Here is a 14,991-nt window from a genome sequence, read left to right as displayed (position 1 = left end):
CTGCACTGCCACTCCCACACCAGCAACTCCAGTCATCACAGACTGGTGTTTGAGATGCAACAGCACAGACCTCTTACCACCCTCCCCACCTGAGTCAGGATGGAGGAGCGTGGCCTCAAGAACCCCTTTGGGGCCGGGCGCGGTGGCTCAAGCCTGTAATCCCAGCACTTTGGGAGGCCGAGACGGGCGGATCACGAGGTCAGGAGTTCGAGACCATCCTGGCTAACACGGTGAAACCCCGTCTCTACTAAAAAATACAAAAAAAAGGCCGGGCGCGGTGGCTCAAGCCTGTAATCCCAGCACTTTGGGAGGCCGAGATGGGCGGATCACGAGGTCAGGAGATCGAGACCATCCTGGCTAACATGGTGAAACCCCGTCTCTACTAAGAAATACAAAAAAATAGCCGGGCGAGGTGGCGGGCGCCTGTAGTCCCAGCTACTCGGGAGGCTGAGGCAGGAGAATGGCGTGAACCCGGGAGGCGGCGCTTGCAGTGAGCTGAGATCCGGCCACTGCACTCCACCCTGGGCGACACAGCGGGACTCCGTCTCAAAAAAAAAAAAAAAAAAAAAAAAAAAGAACCCCTTTGGGTCCTCTGGGTGGCCCCACACCCATGCCTGGCTTATTTTACTGCCCATTTCCACTTGGTTGGGGAGCTGTCACGCGCTGAACTTCAGGGCCAGGAAGCATAGGTTCCAGTCCAGTCTCTGCCTTCTCTGAGCTGCACCTTGTAAAGTTAGGATGACTTCCCACCTAATAGGGCTATTGCGGGGATTAAGTGAGATGGATACAGATTGTATGCAAGTTAACGCGCCTTCTTTACTAGAATCTGTACTCAGTGCTGGGTTCCAGGCACTGTGTTAGGGGCCTCTCCTGCCCTTCCTATGTGGCAAAGCAACTACCCTACCGACTAGGATCGAGTCCCAGTTCGGCCCCCACTGACTGTGGGGGCCTCAGGCAGCTCACTTAACCGCTCAGCCTGTTATCTCACCTGTAAAATGGGAAAAATCCCTTACTAGCCAAGTTGTTAGGAAGCTTGGATAAAATTGTACATATCAAGTATTTGGCACATAGGAGGAGCAAAACACAAAGCAGTACCAGCTGGTTTCACTCAAAGCATTATTCTGATCCGGAAATGCCTACTCACCCTTTAAAGCAGCCCACATGTCACCTCCTCCTGGAAGTCTTCCTCGATATGTGCATGATGCTAAACTAGGTGCAGGACTTACAGCAATAGACAACCAACCATGCACCCTCTCTTCATGGAGCTTCCATTCTAGGAGGGGAGGCATGCAGGGAAGTCTTAAGTGGGTAATTTCATAGTGCTAAGGAGTCAGTAAGGTGAGAAATCATGGTAGAGAAACTGAGGTGGGAGAGGGACTGGTTATGTAGGGTGGTCAGTGAAGGCCTCTCTGAGCAGACGTTTACGCTGAATCCTGGATGACAAAAAGCAACACTGTAAACATCTACAAAAACAGCCTGCCAGGCAGAAAGGACAGCTAGTGCAAAGGCCCTGAGGCAGGGGACAAGCGTGGCACACAGAACAGAATGATCCAGGTGCCTGGAACACAGTGAGCCCTGAGCACCCTGGTCACTGTCCAAGTCTCCACCTCTAGACAAAGCCCCTTGAGGATAGAGATCTGAATGATTGAGCTGAAGCACAGGACGGCCCTGGGACTCTGAGCAGTCTTGCTGAAACTCTGTTGTGGCAATGACGGGAGTGAATCAGCTAGCCCTTCTGCAGACCCATGTACATCTTGGTGGCTACTGCTGGATTGTTTAGCCAGGAAAGGGGTCCCTTCCTGAATCAACAATCCCCAGGTCACAATCTTTGGCAGAGGAAAGCTGGAGGTGCCCAGAGAGAAAAATGACCTGTCCAAGGTTAAATGGCCAGCAGGCAGCAGAGATGGGGCTCCAGCCCAATATCCTCTGCTCCTCTGCCTCCCTGGCCACTGGCTCCATCCTGTGCATCCCTCTCTCTCCCTGAGTTACGGTGTCAGGAGCCCTAAGGACCATGAGGCATCCAACCGGAGGACTGTGTCAAAAGGGACTGTGTTGGGTACCTCCTCCTCGCCTGCTACAAATCCAACACTTCGGGCCACTTAAGGGCAAGGATCCCCACAAGCTCCTTCCAAAGCCCAGCCTAAAGCCAGGCAACTTACTAAATGTGTGCCTGAGTTTGTACCTGCGGCCCTGGATGCAGCATGAGGTCAGTTTGCAATGAAAGGCTAGAGGAGCTAGGCATAGTGGCTCATGCCCATAGTCCTCCCTGTAGTCCACTACTCTGGAGGTTGAGTAAGGAGGTTCGCTCGAGCCCGAGTTTGAGTCCAGCCCGGGCAACATAGTAAGACCCACTTCTTAAAAAAGGGTAACGAAAGAAAGGTGAAGAGGTTGAAGACTGGCTCCAGGTCCAGTGCTCTCATTCAGGCCCTGCAGCTGCAACTTCTCCAGGGCTGCCAGAGCCAGAACCATTTCCCGGGTCAGCATGGGGTGCACCTGCCACTTGGCGCGGTCTGCACAGTGATCTGCCAGCATTCCAGGGCCTGATATAAGCCATCAGTAGCAAGTCTGCCTTAACAGCAGACCTTGTCCCCTGGGAAGAATGGTGTAAAAATCTCCTGATCCAATCTTCTTCCACGCTTCAACAGAATTTCATTGGAAAAGTTTTATTGAAAAAAAAATTGTACAAATAAGTTCTTGGATTGATAGCAACAAAGGCTCATGTTCCCCCTTCCCTCCCCATCTTTGAAGAACTAAAAAAGGAAGAAACAAAAACAAAAAGTTCATCCCCACAACGCCAGACACGATGCTTCTTGACCAGAGTCTGCCCAGAAGCCCCTCCTGGGAGCTCTTTCTCCATCCGCCTCACTGTGGCCAGGTCATTCTGGGGGTGCCTGGTCCCAGGGGCTGCAGCACCTAGTTTTATAGTTGGGAGAGGTTGGGATAGAGCTAGGGAGGCAGCTGAGGTGTTTTGGCATCAGGAGAAGAGGGCTGGCTGACCCCGCTAGCTCAATTTGGTCTCACAGGTGAGAAGGTACCTGGCTATAAATATGAACACTGATTGAGGCAGGCTTGATCTGGGACTTTGAGGGCAGGCAGGATGACTGTGGCCCAGGTCCCACAGGATGTGGAGTTTCCAAGCTCAGCATCATGGTGTCTGGGGCCCATGTCCAAGTGGAGTGAATTCTAGCTGGGAAGGTCCGCTCAGGCACACGGGAACCCTGGTCTTTTTTTCCACCCCCACCCCATGGAGTATCCAAGGCTGGTACCTCACCTACCCCCAAACCCCAATAGCACCCATGTGTCTCAGGAGCCTTTGGCTGCCTCCTGCCATCCTGTGTGCACCCTGAGGCCCTATAACTCGTCTCGCATCTTGTCACCCTTAGGCCGGACCAGGCGCCCAATGAACAGCAGGGAGCCGCTCTGGGTGTCCCGCACCAGGAAGATGAAGGGGTGGTCGGCGTAGAACAGCTTGGGACTGCGCAGCTCCTCGCGCCCATAGATGTCCTGGTCAAAGGGGTTGCCGTCTGTGTCCAACTCAAAGGCGGTGGCGTGGAATACGCTGGCCAGGTACAGGTCCTTCTTGCCTGACATGCGTGACAAGTCGGCCTTGTTCTTGTCAATGGCCTCAGTCAGGCCCAGCCCAGCCAGATGTTTCTGTGGGAACAAGGAGGTGTGCCAGGTGAGGCCATGGCATGCCAGGCTCCTCCACCCTCAAACCCTCCACCCCATACTACCCTGACTGCTCCTCAGAGAGGAGAGAACTGCTCCCTGGCCACCTTCTGTATGCCGGGCATGGCACTGGGCACTTCAAACCACAGCTTTCTCAATTCTCACTGCAACCCTACAAGGGCTTCTAATCCCCACTTCACAGAGGAGGAAGCTGAGACTCAGAAAACAAGTGAGAAACTATCCTAGCACTGCCCAGCCGCAGTTCAGGGACAGGCAGCATGGGCACCACCCAGGAGCTTATCTGAAATGCTCATGTCCTGACCCCAGCCCAGACCCCCTGAATCAGAATCTCTGGGATTGGGCATGGATTCCTTTTCACAAACTCCCCAAGTGCTTTCTTAGCATACTCAAGTTTGAGAAAGACTGATCTAAGGACAACTACGTCCACATCACTCTGGGGCTTAACACCTGTCCAGAGTGATAGGATGCCTGGAATTTGCTTCAGAATAATCGGATGCAGGGGGGAATTGGTGGGTAGAGATGGCTCACTATTGGCCGTGAGCTGATAATGCTTGAAGCTGGGTGATAGACACTTGAGGGTTCGTTACACTAATCTACTTTTAATTTATTTTTCCAATGTTCTATAGTAAAAAGTTAAAACACATACACAAACACACACACGCATCTTTCCACCGCCCTGCACAGCTCTTGGAAGCCAACCATAAGCTCTTTAACATATGACCTGTGCCTCCGTGGCAGCCTCCAGCCACATCCCTTGGCACGCCCCACCCCACTCTCCAGACAGCCTCACTGGACAGCTTATACCCTGGATGGCCATCCTGTCTCCCATTTGGGCTCTTTAGAACCCACTTCTTTCAGGAAGGCTTCCCGAGCCCACAAGACGAGTGGTGTCTCCCTGGACCTTCCTGTTATCAGTCTGGTGCTGCCTGTCTCTCTCACCTGGCTTGGAGCTTCCTGAGGGCAGGGCCCACGTCCAGGGCTCTCCCTGGCTCTCAATGCCGGAGAGAGGACAGTAAAGGGCTGTGGGCTGAGTAAATGGCAGGGCCCAGGGTTCTGCAGGATAACCTCCACCTCCCTGGCAAGGCCGCACAGGAATTAGGCCTGAGGTCCTGAGACTCAGCGGGTCCTGAGACAGGCATTCGAGGTAGGCCCAGCTCTTCCCACCCTGATGACCTCGCACACGTCATCCACCTCAAATTTCCCAACTCAATCTACCCCATGAACTGGGGGGTGGGGTCTCCACTGAGGGTTCCAGGAAGACACCAGAGGAACAAGGGGAGAAGGGCGTGGGACAACAGTCACTGGAGAAGGGGCTAGGGAAGGATCAGGCCCAGGACCAGGAGAGAGGCAGTGACCCCTCTCCAGGAACTCCCAGGGTCTACAGCACAAACCAGTACAAGCTTCACTTGTCCCTGGTTTGGAGCCTAAGCCCCACTTCATCTCCAGCTTTCTCTCTCCAAGCCGTCTGGGCAGCAAGTCTGGATCAACTCTGCAGGTGAGAACCATTTTTGGCATCCAAGGAAAAAATGACACAAAAGTTTCCTTTTTTGAGTAAGTCAAAAATCTCTCTCTTGATGACAAAAAGGCCGCTATTATGTTTTTACCTTGAGGTCTAATTGCAACTCCACCACTTACGAGCCTGGGGAAACTTAGCGAGTCATTGCTTCTCCCTGAGCCTCTGCCCACTGCCCAGGGTGGCTGCAAGGGAGAATCTTGAGCATGTGTGTTAAGTTTCTGGCCACCCTAGATGACCCATAGCTACCAGTCTGATTATTGCATGGTAGATAATCCTCCAGCTTAAACAATCTATAACTGGGGGCACTTCAGACCTCAGAGGCAGTGCTGTGATCGAAGGTGAGCTCTGGTGCAAGATGTCTGAATTACTAGCTGTGTGACTTTGCACAGGTTACTTAACTTTTCTGAGCCTCAGTTTCCTCATCTCTAAGATGAAATTTATAGTCCTACCTAATAAAGTTGTTTTGAGGATTAAAAGAGTTTAATACATACAAAGGCTGGGTATGGTGGCTCACACCTGTAATTCCAGCACTTTGGGAGACGGAGGCAGGCGAATCACTTGAGGTCAGGAGTTCAAGACCAGCCTGGCCAACATGGTGAAATCCTGTCTCTATTAAAAATACAAAAATTGGCCGGGCGCGGTGGCTCAAGCCTGTAATCCCAGCACTTTGGGAGGCCGAGGCAGGTGGATCACGAGGTCAGGAGATCGAGACCATCCTGGCTAACATGGTGAAACCCCGTCTCTACTAAAAATACAAAAAACTAGCCGGGCGTGGTGGCGGGCGCCTGTAGTCCCAGCTACTCGGAGGCTGAGGCGGGAGAATGGCGTGAACCCGGGAGGTGGAGCTTGCAGTGAGCCGAGATCGCCACTGCACTCCAGCCTGGGCGACAGAGCGAGACTCCGTCTCAAAAAAAAAAAAAAAAAAAAAAAATACAAAAATTAGCTGGGGGTGGTGGCTCATGCCTGTAATCCCAGCTACTCGGGAGGCTGAGGCCGGAGAACTGCCTGAATCCGGGAGGTGGAGGTTGCAGTGAGCCGAGATGGCACCATTGCACTCCAGCCTGGGCAACAGAGTGAGACTCCATCTCAAAACAAAAACAAAAACAAAAATAAAAACATATAAAGTGCTGAGAAGAACGTCTAGCATACAGGAAGTGTTCCGTTATATTTAGCTGCTGGTATTATCATCATCTTCCCAAGGGCAGGGCCCACACCTCCTGTCCCAACTTCCCCTATCACAGAGCCCAGCACTGCCTGGACATCCAGAGGGTCTTGGGATAGACCTGCTGAATTGGTGAGTGGGTCCCCAACACCTCCCCCTGACTCCAAGCCCTGCAGGCCCCTGGGCTGGGCCACCCCTTACCTGCAGGTCATGGGTCACCTCCACCACACCCTTGGGCAAGGAGATGGCGACAGCCTTCTTCTGCATCTTCCCCATCCAGATCTTCAGCTGCTCTTTGGTCAGCAGCTTTTCAAGGCGCTCAAGAGGCTCCACGTGATGGGGCATGAGGATGATGAGGCTGGAGAGCTTGTGGGCCAGGGGCATCTCCACGATTTGCAGCTTTTCCTTCTCGTCGTCATAGTAGTTGTAGAGGCCTGGGAGAGGAGCGGAGAGGACACTGGGCACCCTGTGTGCAGGGGTCAGACCCTAACTACCCTTAGATCTCCACCCACCTTGACACCCTGCTCCTCACAGCACCTACCTGTCCGGTGCATCATCATGACACCCACGGTATAGGACCGAGTCACCATGAAGCCACGGTTGTCCACCATCTTGTGGTGGAATTTCTCATCCCAGTGTGCTGTAGTTGGGGCAAAACACAGGGTCAGAGACACATGGCCGCCCCCAGACACAATGACAGCCCACAGCCACCCCCAACTGCAGACCCTTGATTTGTCCCTGCCACAGGTCTTTGCTCCATTCTTCAGAGCCCAGCTGTAGAGCACCCAGCCCACAGAGTCCATGTTCCCAGCTTTGGGAAGGGGTCTTGGCCCCAGGACATGCCATCTGAGGATGCGGTTCCCTACAGTCAGTGCCTGGCTGCTCCCACATGAAACAGAATTTATTCCACCCTCAGTTCAGCCACCTACCTCTATGGCCACCCCCAGCTCTGGCACTTGTCAGATATTTTGGAAACATGCTCTGAGGTGGGTTTTCTACCCTACCTGGTACCTGAGGGACAGCTGTGCCCTGGGCAGGGAGTGCCCCATGACCACCCTTCATTTTTTTTTTTATTTTTCTTTTTGAGATAAGGTCCGTCCTACTCCGTCCCCCAGCTGGAGTGCTGTGGTGCAATCACGACGCACTGCAGTCTTGAATTCCCGGGCTCCAGCAATCCTCACACCTCAGCCTCCAGGGTAGCTGGGACTACCAACATGTGCCACCACGCCTGGCTAATTTTTTGTAGAGATGGGGTCTCGCCATCTTACCCAGGCTGGTCTCGAATTCCTGGGCTCATGTGATCCACCTACCTTGACCTCCCAAAGTGCTAGGATTACAGGAATGAGCTACTGTGCTCGGCCCACCCTTCATTTTTCTCTGCAAGTTCTATCTCCATGACCAGAAAATCACAACAAAAAATATCTGAGAGTGGCCTGAACCCTGCCCTTGCTCACAGCCAGACCTGTGTTCCAATCCAAGCTCAGTCACCGACTCGGGGAGACCTCACCTCTCCTAGCTTGGCCTCATTTGTAAAACAAGGGTTACTTCATTCTCACAGCAAACTGTGAGAATAGTATTGTCTATGTAGGTACTCAAAAATATTTATTAACCCTACATCTAATCTTCAACTGAAGACAGAGGCATCTGGGCCTGAGTCCTGGCTTTGCTTCCTCCTCGCTGAGCCTGTTTCCTCACTGTGAAATGAAGGTAACACTGCCTGTCCCCAAGGTTGCTTTAAGGATTCGGGGTCTTGGTCGGTTATGGTGGCTCGCACCTGTAATCCCAGCACTTTGGGAGGCCGAGGTGGGCAGATCACTTGAGGCCAGAAGTTTGAGACCAGCCTGGCCAACATGGCAAAACCCTGTCTCTACTAAAAATACAAAAATTAGGCCGGGCGCGGTGGCTCAAGCCTGTAATCCCAGCACTTTGGGAGGCCGAGATGGGCGGATCACGAGGTCAGGAGATCGAGACCATCCTGGCTAACACGGTGAAACCCCGTCTCTACTAAGAAATACAAAAAATAGCCGGGTGAGGTGGCAGCGCCTGTAGTCCCAGCTACTCGGGATGCTGAGGCCGGAGAATGGCGTGAACCCGGGAGGCAGAGCTTGCAGTGAGCTGAGATCCGGCCACTGCACTCCAGCCTGGGCGACAGCGCGAGACTCCGTCTCAAAAAAAAAAAAAAAAAAAAAAAAAAAAAAAATTAGCTGGGTGTGGTGGTAGGCGCCTGTAATCCCAGTTACTCGGGAGACTAAAGCAGGAGAATTGCTTGAACCTGGGAGGCCAAGGCTGCAGTGAGCTGAGATCGTGCCACTGCACTCCAGACTGGGTGACAGAGTGAGACTATCTCAAAATAAAAATAAGTTTAAAAAAAGGATTCGGGTTCTTTCTCTAGCTCACTACTGAGGCAGAATGGATTATTAAATTTTATTCATTCCAAGATATAAAGGAGGAGCACTTTGACGAAGTTCGGTCGGAACATATTCCATGGAGTCCCTCTGGGGCCTCGGCTCCCTGAACCATTCCTTTACACACTACCTGTCTCTGAATCTAGTTTCCAGTCTGTACAAAACGCTCAGTGACAGTCCTGCCTCCCTGGGTTGTCACAGCATAAATGAGAGGCACTGAAGAATGGAGTGCATGGAATGTCGTCCTAACTCTTGTAGGGGGTCCTGGCAGGAGGAGGAAGAGGACCCCTGAGCGCACCCCCGACTCACGCTTGAAGAACATGGCGTTGACTAGCAGGGCGCCGTCCGTGCGCTCCACGTCCTTGGTGACCTCGGGCAGCTTGCCGTCTGTGGTCTGCGCAGCCCACTCATTGATGGACTGCAGCGCGCTGCGCTTGTCGCGGAAGTTGATCTTGGAGTGCTCGCAGTTGTAGTGCTGCTTGCTGCTGCGCACGAAGTCATCAGCGAAGCTCACAGAGCTGGGTCCGTATAGGCGGCTGCCCAGCTTCCAAGTCACGTTGCGCGCCGTGGAGTTGCTGAGTGAGCGCAGCAGCTCGCCCAGGCCGGTGTGTACCTCCTCGTCGCGCAGCTGCTCAGCGCTCAGCACTGCCTTGGCCTGCGACGCCGTGGTCGCCTTGCCACCCAGCGACACGAGCCCCAGCGACGAGGCCACCACCACGGGCGACACCAGGATGTTCTCCACTGCCTGGTCCTTGGCCATGGCCTGGTACAGGCTGAAGGCCAGGCCGGCGCTGCGCTCAGCAAGCGTGGCCGCCTTGGGACTCAACTTTTCTGCGGTTCCAGGAGCTGCTGCAGCTGCAGGTTTCTTCACCTCGGCGGTCAGAGCCACCGCAAGAAAGCAGAAGGCGCTGAGGAGCAGGAGGGAGTGCATGGCTGGGAGGTGGTTTTCGTGCACCACGGTGGGCCTGTGAGGGTTGCACAGACAGGGTGGTCTTGAAGCCCAAGGCCTTCCTCCCCCAACAACCACCCCCAGCCCTCTGGCTACCACAAGTCCCCTGGAGATGGGGGCAAGAGAGCCCACAGTCCAGGAATCCCAGACCTGACTCAGGGTTGCCAGCCTCTCAGAGGCTTCTGTGACCTCCCTACTCAAAGCAGCATTCCCAGCAAGTCACCACCAGACCACCTTATTGATTTCCCGCATTGGCCAGCCAACACTTCCACTTATTTGTGTGTTTATTACATACCTATTTCTGCTCCTAAGTAGGCTGTGGCCTCCAGAAGGACAGAAAACCTAGCCAATCTGGTTGCCACTATATCCCCCGTGCCTAGTACACAGTAGGCCTCAGCTCTTCCTGAATGAAGGTAAAACAGGGTCACTTGGCCAGACCTGGGGTCCTCATCAGTTTTATAGAGTGGTCAGCCCTGATCTCACATAACCCTGGGGGCCCTTTTCCAGTGAGAAAAAGCAGCAGCTGAGCTGAGAATCTGCAGGAAGCCCAGATGCCTGGGCAAGGGATGAGGGACAGACCTGGAGGGCTGCCCCGCCCCATGCCTTTCTTTCTGCTCTGGGATGTTAATGAGTCACCGGTTGGGTCACTCATTAAATGGGGAGCCCAGATGCTTCACTCTGCTGCCCCAAGGGTGACCCTGAGAGTGTGTGTGTGTCCTGTGTCCACTCAGCCTCAGTCTCCCTTTTCCAGTCTGAAGGGTCCAGGTCTCCATGCCCAAGGCTTCTCTCTGGGCAGGAACTTGGAGTGTCCATCTGCCCACGATGCTCCTGGTGCGGATGGGAAATCCCCAGGACAAAAGCTCCTGAGGGACCAACTCCTTTGAAGACTCGGTGGGGGTGGGGAGGAAGCTTCCTGACATAGCACAAGGACAGGATACTAGGGAAAAGGGTGAGTCACAGCTCGATAGAGCAGTGACCCCCTCCCCCATCACCAGCAGCTGGCCAGATGTGCACTCACCCTCCAAGGAAGCTGGAGCCATGTCAGATTCCATTCTGCCCTCCCATCTGACAGCCTCTGCCACACAGGCCATTTGCTCCAAGGCTTCAGGGTTGCCCTCAGGCCTCCTCCCCAAGCCCCAGCAGTAGCAGTGGCCCCCAGGACAAGCCCCAGTCCCCTCTCTGGGGCCTCCAGTTGGGACAGTCTCTGTTCCTGGGATGCTTCCACACTCCCTCTCTCCCTTCAGGCCATTATCCTCCTCTACGTGGTGCAACAGCATAGGAGAGATGACAGCGCAAAGGGAAGGATAGAAGGAACCCTGATGGAGGCTGCAATACCACTGCTCTGGTAGATCCCAACTTGGGGTCATCCTTGAAGAAGACCGAAATTTGAGATCCTGGTGGAAGACCCTCAGGACTCTGGCTGCCTGGGGACCACTGTATTTCTGGGAAGACTCTACTGCTGCCATCCCAAAAACCTGGACAGGTTCCCCATCTCCCGGGACTGCCACCCTCCTCGAAGCCTTGAAGGTGCAGTATAAGAGAAGCAAAGGGTCCAAGGGAGGGAGGTGGGGAGAAGAGGGAAGGCCCAGAGATCTACAAATGTCTGGCAGGAGCGGGGAGATCTGAGTCTCACCCTAAAATGAAGGGGGGATCCTGGGGCCTAGAATAAACCCCAAGACACCTTCCTCCCAGCCCTGGCTCCTTCCCTGCCAGAACTGGAGCCTCAAAGGCAGAACAACCATATAATTTATTGTACAAACAAGGACACTTATAAAAGTAAAATGGGCACTACTAATTATTACACCAGGATAATAGGCATATGGCCACCCTACTCAAAAGCCACTTCTGATCCAGACCAGTGATGCTGGAGCTCAGACCGCAACCGAGGCCACCAGCCTCCCTTCCCAGAGAAGGCAGCTGAAGAGCCCGCTCCCAGCCATGCAACGTGGCAGGTACCATCTTGACAGCCCCCACCCCCACCAGCCAGAACCTCAAAGGACTGGGAGGGGCTTCTCAAGCAAGCTCCAAATAACTGGTTTGGGATTCCTCAGGCAGCTCGCTAGGCCCGCGGCAGCTTAGCGCCTGCTCCTGGTGGTGACGTGGCAGGCAGGAAGCTGAACTGTCTCCACCGGCCGGCAGAGGGGGGCTTCCAGCCTGGGAAGCAGGTCTGATTCAGGTCCCTGGGGGTGCCACGTATTTGCCCGGGGACTCCAGGAGCCTTCTTGGCCTTAGTTCCCTTCCCATCTGCACATGGATCTCTGAAGGGAGATGCACTACTGGGGAGAAGGGCAGCCCCATTAAACCCAGCAGCAGGAACGGGGAAAGGCAAGTTACTGCAAGCAGGTCAGCCTCCCACAGCCCAGCCCATCTCGCCACAGAGAAATGCCGGCCCTCAGGCCAAGGTTAGCTGAGTTACAGTCCCACAAAGAAAATACAAGATCACCTAGCCAGGACTGTGCCCACAGCTAGTCGGACTGAGCAGGGTCTGGAAGGGAAAGGGAGGAGATGATGGGGGCCACCAGAGGGTCCCAAATACTTGAGAGGTCTAAAGTACCTGGAAACTGCCTCAGAGGGAGGTCAATGCCTGCCTTTTTCATTCTGAAAGAAAACAGAAGAGTGAAGAGGATGGGAGAGGGCAGAGGACAGATGGTGAGGAGGCCCCTGGCGCAGAGGGCACAACCAGTTCCCAATCTACAGGGCCCTTGGAGGTCGACCACCTCACTGTACAATGGGAGAAATGAGGCCAGGGCAGGGGGCCACCCAGGTCTCTCGGGATAAACAGGGGTCCGCCTTCCTAGCACAGGGGTTCTTCCTCACAGAAGCACAGATCCCCTCCGGAGGGCTGCATGCGGTGTCCTGTTACACAGCCAGTACAAAAAATCTCTGCTGGGATTCCCGGTGACAGAGGAGACAAAGGAGAGGACAGGAAGGGGGGATGGGTACATGAACCATCTGAAGACAGTAGGGTGTGGCCCCGGTCAGAATTCCGGAGAACCAAAGCCCCCCTCATTCTCCCCAGGCCTCCATCTGGGCCCTACAGCCCAGAGGGACCAGCCGGAAAAAAAGGAAGAGGAGGGGCTGAGACTCTGGGCCAGTCTGGAAGTGCATTCATTGTCCCTCCTGCTCTCCAGCCACCTCAGGAATGTTTCTAAGCTGGGGGGCAGGGAACCCCAGCCTCTGGAAGTTAGACTCTGCAGTTTAACTAAACCCTGCAGTTACTCCAAGAACCCGGTGGCAGTGGACAGAAGGAGAGACTCAAATCCTTCTAGTCAGCCCCTTCATCCCCAAAGCAGAGCAGATCCTGCTGACCCCTACTCCCTTTTTCGGAGGGTAGGGAGCCTCGCTGGCCAAGTGTTTCCCTTGACTGCCATCATCCAGGCTGCAAGCTGCTGATGAGAAATTGAGCCACTGTCGCCCACTTCTATCAGAGCACATGGACCCCAGGAGTCAAGACTATTTCACCTCCTTTCCCACCACCCTACTACCTTCAGGAGGCTAAGATTCCCTCAGCAAGCCTGTGAGGAGGCTGGGCCACCAATCACTGCTGCCCCTGAGTCTCAACCATAGAACGGAAGTGACCGGGAACTGCGAGGCCGGCCTGTCTTCCCTACCCCTGCGGGAAAAGGCACCGGACCCCATCTCCTTCCTCCTCTGTTTCTTTCCGCAGAGGCTCTGCTCTCCGCCCCCAGGCCCCTTTACACAGCACCTAGTCTCATCTCTGCCAGCACCACCTTCTAGGGATCCCTGCACTTTTTCCCAGTCCTCCGAGTGCACGGACTCCCACCCCGGCTCCTATCTCCGCCCTAGCCCTCAGCTGGCTCCATCACCGGCTAGCCCTGGGCTCTCGATTCCAAACCCTCCAGCGGCCCACAAAGTGCCGGGGGCTCCAGTTTGCAGGCTCTGGCTTGGCCCCCAACGCTTCGCAGGGTCCCCTAGCCCTTCTCACTCACTCGCGCACCCCCAGATTGTTCGGCGCTCCCCCGGGCCGCACGCAGGCGTCTCCCGCGCCTCACCTGGGTCGGGCTGGGCTGGCGCCGGGACGTGACTCTAGCTCTCGAGCCGCGACACGATTCTGCTCTTCGCCCGCTCCCCGGCTCCTGGGATCTATATATGGCAGTCCCCACCCCCTCCTGCCCGTCCCGAGAAACTTCTGGAAAGTTGGAAACGCTTCCGGAGGGCGCCCCAGCTCCGCCAAAAAAAGCCAAAGACCTCCCTCAAACCTCCCCAGCCCCCGGCCCCTCCCTCTGCCGGCGCCTCCCGGTCCCTGGGTCCTACTGCCCCCCTCGGCGGCCCAGGCTGCGGGGCGCCGGGAGTCCCCACGGGGACCAGCGTGTCCTTCAGAGTGCGAGACTCCTCCCACTCCCAGGCTCTCTGCACAAGCTAGCCCACTCCTAATTGCACATTCCTTCAGGCACCCTTTTCCCCTCAGGGGCTCTGCTCCAAGCAGAGCCATCTCCCCTTCTCCCCGCTCTCCCCCATTTTCAAGCTGAAGCATAATTGAGCCCTATGCACCCCTCTCCCTCTCAGGGGAGACGGTCAGGCTTCTGAAGGCAGTGCCCTTCTCCATGCTTGTTCATTCAAAAAACCTCAACCTCAGCGATGGCCAGAGGGAGAGGGAGCCGACCGCACCCAGTACCTGCCTGGCACCCGGAGGGTTCAAGTCTTGGAGTAATAGAAGCAGAGATGCCTGGGGAACTTCAGGTGGTCTGGCTGGGCTTGGAGGAGTGCAGAGGAAGGAAAACCTGGCTCTCCACTGAGCAAGGTGCTGTGTGACCCTAAGCAGATTACTTTCCCTTTCTGGCCCTCTGTTCCCTTGGCTGTGAAGTGTGGTGCTAAGGCATCCCTTGCTTTTTTTCCCCTCTCTCTCGCTTTCTCAATCCTTGTCACCCCAGGCCCTCTCCCTATTGCATCCCCTCCCTGTCTGGGTCCCCTCCCACAGGCCTCAGGTCTCACTGTCAATTCCTACCCCACCCTCGAAAACTGATAGCTCCTTGACCTCCGAGTTAAGCTAGGGTATTCATTACTGTTCTAGGTGCTGAGGACACAGCTGAGAGCTGAACAAAGTCCTTGCCCTGTGCAATGTCCATCTGAGGGGTATGCGCATGTTAGTAGGGAATTCAGTGAGGCAGATTGTTTAGGAAACCCTAAATAATCTGGGCGATGGTGGCTCAATTTCTGGTCAGCAGCTTGCAGCCTAGATGATGGCAGCCAAAGGAAAGGCTTGGCCAGCGAGGCTCCTCCCTACCCTCCGAAAAGTCCTCTTTAGTAG

At 54.9% G+C, this 14,991-nt stretch overlaps 1 protein-coding gene across 2 annotated transcripts; it reads right to left on the bottom strand.

Annotated features, from left to right (window-relative positions):
• Positions 1 to 2,647: 2,647 nt before the first annotated feature.
• SERPINH1 (serpin family H member 1) lies at positions 2,648 to 13,998 on the bottom strand. 2 transcript variants are annotated; one of them, XM_025355634.1, is made up of 6 exons: positions 13,736 to 13,998; positions 12,277 to 12,320; positions 9,083 to 9,738; positions 6,910 to 7,008; positions 6,570 to 6,802; positions 2,648 to 3,654 (listed from the first exon to the last, which is right to left on the bottom strand). In XM_025355634.1, the coding sequence occupies exons 3-6, from the start codon at positions 9,702 to 9,704 to the stop codon at positions 3,352 to 3,354; spliced, it is 1,257 nt and encodes a 418-aa protein (XP_025211419.1). In that variant the 5' UTR covers positions 9,705 to 9,738; positions 12,277 to 12,320; positions 13,736 to 13,998; the 3' UTR covers positions 2,648 to 3,351. The 2 variants fall into 2 exon arrangements, with proteins under 2 accessions (XP_025211419.1, XP_025211418.1); XM_025355633.1 differs by lacking the exon at positions 12,277 to 12,320 and having other exon boundaries at positions 2,648 to 3,124; positions 3,311 to 3,654; positions 13,736 to 13,962.
• Between the last annotated feature and the right edge of the window lie 993 nt (positions 13,999 to 14,991).

This window comes from Theropithecus gelada, chromosome 14 (genome assembly GCF_003255815.1).
Source record: "Theropithecus gelada isolate Dixy chromosome 14, Tgel_1.0, whole genome shotgun sequence".
NCBI classification, from domain to species: domain Eukaryota; kingdom Metazoa; phylum Chordata; class Mammalia; order Primates; family Cercopithecidae; genus Theropithecus; species Theropithecus gelada.
This window is presented reverse-complemented; position numbering and strand designations above follow the sequence as displayed.